Below are 3,292 nucleotides of genomic sequence, written 5' to 3' on the forward strand. Positions count from 1 at the left end.
TATTTAGCCCCGAGGTCAACCTCGATCTGTTATTAAATATGTCAACTTTGATCTGTTCCTGGTCTGGGAATCGAACTCACTACCTCACGATTGTCGGCCCGACACCCTAACCACTGAGCCATCCTCCTTCAGAGCCCCCCTACACCCCTCATGTTTCATGCCCTCTCATATCTGCCATCCCGTTCACTATAACCACCCTTTTATACTTCTGGCCATTAGCGTAGCTAGCGGGGTACGCAATAGGGGGCAGTTCATCCTGGGTGGCACTTTAGCACACCAGCCATTACTACCACCACCAGCACCACCACCACTACTGCTACTTCCACCACCGCTACCACTGCCCCTACTACTACTACTACTACTACTACCTGTACTTTAACCCTCTACTATCACAGGTTTACATGTGGACTACCAGAACAATTATGAAAAACGCCAGTTTCTTGCCAGTATGCTGTTACCTGATGATCCAGATAGGGGCTGGTGAGTACATATATATATGCATATAGACATACCTGTATATATATAGGGAGAGGTACTTGCATAGCAAGTGACCTAATCTGAGATCGTGTGCTGGAACAACAAAATAGAATGAAAAAAACTACAGAAGATTTGTATTTCGTTACCGATGTTGTATCATTTATTCAAATAGGTGACACTACATCGGTAAAGAAATTTATGTATGTATATGTGTGTATGTATGTATGTGTGTGTATGTATGCATGTGTGTGTGTATGTATGTGTGTGTATGTATGTGTATGTATGCATGTGTGTGTATGTATGTATGTATATGTGTGTGTGTGTAGATTAACATTAAAAAGTAATTGGAGATATGTCTCTCTATCTCTCTCTTTGTCTCTTTTACTCCCTCTCTCTGTCTCTCTACATCTCTCTTACTTCTTATCTCTCTTACTTTTTATCTCTCCTTCTGTCCAGCATCCGTTTCACAGTGGTCAGTGAACCAGAGAAAGACACCCAGACGGAGGAGTGTGAAGAGGTTGGTGTGGCGTTTATCAGTCTGGTGGACATTCTAAAGAACAAGAAGGACATTGTAGACGAGGAGATTCCAAGTAAGTTCTTTGGTGATGGCCATGGCAATGATGGTGTCAATTATGGTGATGGAGGTTGTGGTAGGATGTGTGTTTGTGGTGATGGTAGTGGTGGTGTGTGTGTATGTGTGTTGTTGGTGGTGGTGGTGGTGGTATGCACAGTAGTGGTGATGTGTCTTTTTTTCGTTCTTGTCTCAGTTCTCATTCACACTCAAATTGACGCATGCACATAGCACTGCTACTACAAACCCACCTCTTAATTATCTATCTGTCTATCTATCTATCTATCTTTTTCTCTATCTATGTCTTTATGTATATATATATATATATGTCTGTCTGTCTGTCCATCCATCCATCCATCCATCCTGTCTGTCTACACATCTGTCTATGTATGTATGTATTTCTCTCTCTCTCTCTCTCTCTCTCTCTCTCTCTCTCTCTCTCTCTCTCTCTCTATCTATCTATCTATCTATCACCATATGTGCCTGTCTGCCTACATATACATCTCTCTCTCTCTCTCTCCTTTGCTCACTCTGGCAAAAAAAAAACCCCACAAATAATCATCCTGAAATATAACTATAAACATACATATATAATTCTCTATACTTTGAGACCCAAATATAATCAAAGAAGAAAAGAAAAGAAAAGAAAATTACAAATACAAAAAAATATACGTACCTTTCTCTCTTTCACATGTTTTCTCTTTACTTTCAGTCTACGGCATAGAAAACCAACGCCACCAGGTTCCAATTGGTAGACTCAATGTCAGCGTAATTTGTCTGAAAGCACTGCAAGCTGTTGACCGAGAGATCGTGCGCCATTAGAACCCTGTTCCATCCCTAGTATTGTTCTGTCTCTCCTCTCAAGTTTTCCTTCTCCTACTTCCTTTTGTCCTATCTTTGCTCTCAAGTGTCCCCCACTTCTTCTCTTTGTCCTTTCCCTCTTTGTCCTATTTATCCTCTCATTTTTCCTCTTCATTTATCCTATTTCTCCTCTCAAGTTTTCCTTCTCCTACTTCTTTTTGTCCTATCTTTGCTCTCAAGTGTCCCCCACTTCTTCCCTTTGTCCTCTCAAGTTTTGACCTTTCTCTCTTTGTCCTATTTATCCTCTCATTTTTCCTCTTCATTTATCCTATCTCTCATCTGAAGTTTTCCTCCGTCTTGTCCTACATCTCCTCTCAAGATTTGCCCTTCCTCTCTTTGTCCTATCTATCCTCTCATTTTCCTCTCTATTCATCCTGTCTCTCCTCTCAGTCTTTCCTCCCATTTGTCCTATCCCCCACCTTCCTATCTTTCCTCAGAAGTTTTCCTCCCCCATTTGTCCTATTTTTCTCTCAAGCTTTAGTCATCACCCTCAAAAGGTAAATAGATAGCTTCCCCCAGCAGAAAAGAGAGAGAAAAATGGTGAGGGTGTATCCTTAAGGTACAAGATGGATAAGAGACAGAGAGAATTGAGATAAGGGAATAGAAAAGGTGGGTGCATTGCTAAGTACTCTCGAGTGCAACAGACTATGTATGTGTGTATCATTATTATCGTTTCACTTCCTTCTTTCCATGGTGGCATCAGTTAGATGATTTAACAGGAACCAACATACCATCTGCTTTGGTGTGGTTTTATACAGATGGATGCCCTTCCTAATGCCAACCACTTCACAGAGTGTATTAGATGCTTCTTTTCATGGCATCAGCAATAGTGAAGCCACAAGATTACTCGCAAGATGAGACCCCTGACTGAATGGAGTTACAGAATTCAAGGATGTGAATGTATGATAGAGAGGGACCAGAGCGAGTGTCTTGCTGAAGAATTGAATACATGGTTTTTCCCAACCGGAAAAGGGAAAGAGAGATGCGGGGGCATAATTCTCAAGTTACAAGGTATGGGAAAAAGGATAGTAAAGCAGAAACAGCAGGGGGATAGGTGAGTGGGCTTGAGTGAGAAAAGAGCATGACAGATGATTAAAGATTGAGCTGGATGTCTGCCCCATTTTAGATATTTTCTGCTCCATTTTTGCTTTATTTTTTTTAATACCTGATATAGCTTGTCCTATTTTTGTACATCATATAGTTTGCCCTATATTTCTACTTAATCTACCTATACTGCTCTATTGTGAAGCATTTCCTATTTTTGTATATGGTCTTTTCTCTCTGTCCTGAAACATGTCCTATTCTGAAACCATCTTAATGAGTGTCCCATTTTAACTCAGATACACATCTTTCCACTTTGTGTGCTTTGTCCTATTTTTGTAC

At 40.7% G+C, this 3,292-nt stretch overlaps 3 protein-coding genes across 4 annotated transcripts in view; all 3 read left to right on the forward strand.

Moving 5' to 3' along the window:
- LOC106878987 (protein fantom) overlaps positions 1 to 3,285 on the forward strand; it is a 28,144-nt gene extending 24,859 nt beyond the window's left edge. Inside the window, exons 27-29 of the mRNA XM_052973412.1 lie at positions 396 to 480; positions 934 to 1,067; positions 1,761 to 3,285. Of these exons, the coding sequence (XP_052829372.1) occupies positions 396 to 480; positions 934 to 1,067; positions 1,761 to 1,870 (329 nt within the window). The 3' untranslated portion in view covers positions 1,871 to 3,285. The remainder of the gene's footprint in view (positions 1 to 395; positions 481 to 933; positions 1,068 to 1,760) is intronic.
- The window catches only part of LOC106879000 (G-protein coupled receptor 183-A), a 269,907-nt gene that overhangs the window by 176,466 nt on the left and 90,149 nt on the right, over positions 1 to 3,292 (forward strand). The window lies entirely within an intron of this gene.
- Positions 2,764 to 3,292, forward strand: part of LOC106878979 (protein MTO1 homolog, mitochondrial) — a 353,585-nt gene continuing 353,056 nt past the window's right edge. The window contains exon 1 of the mRNA XM_052973413.1: positions 2,764 to 2,920. Coding sequence (XP_052829373.1) covers positions 2,764 to 2,920 — 157 coding nt within the window. The remainder of the gene's footprint in view (positions 2,921 to 3,292) is intronic.

This window comes from Octopus bimaculoides, chromosome 15 (assembly GCF_001194135.2).
Source record: "Octopus bimaculoides isolate UCB-OBI-ISO-001 chromosome 15, ASM119413v2, whole genome shotgun sequence".
Classification (NCBI taxonomy): Eukaryota; Metazoa; Mollusca; class Cephalopoda; order Octopoda; family Octopodidae; genus Octopus; species Octopus bimaculoides.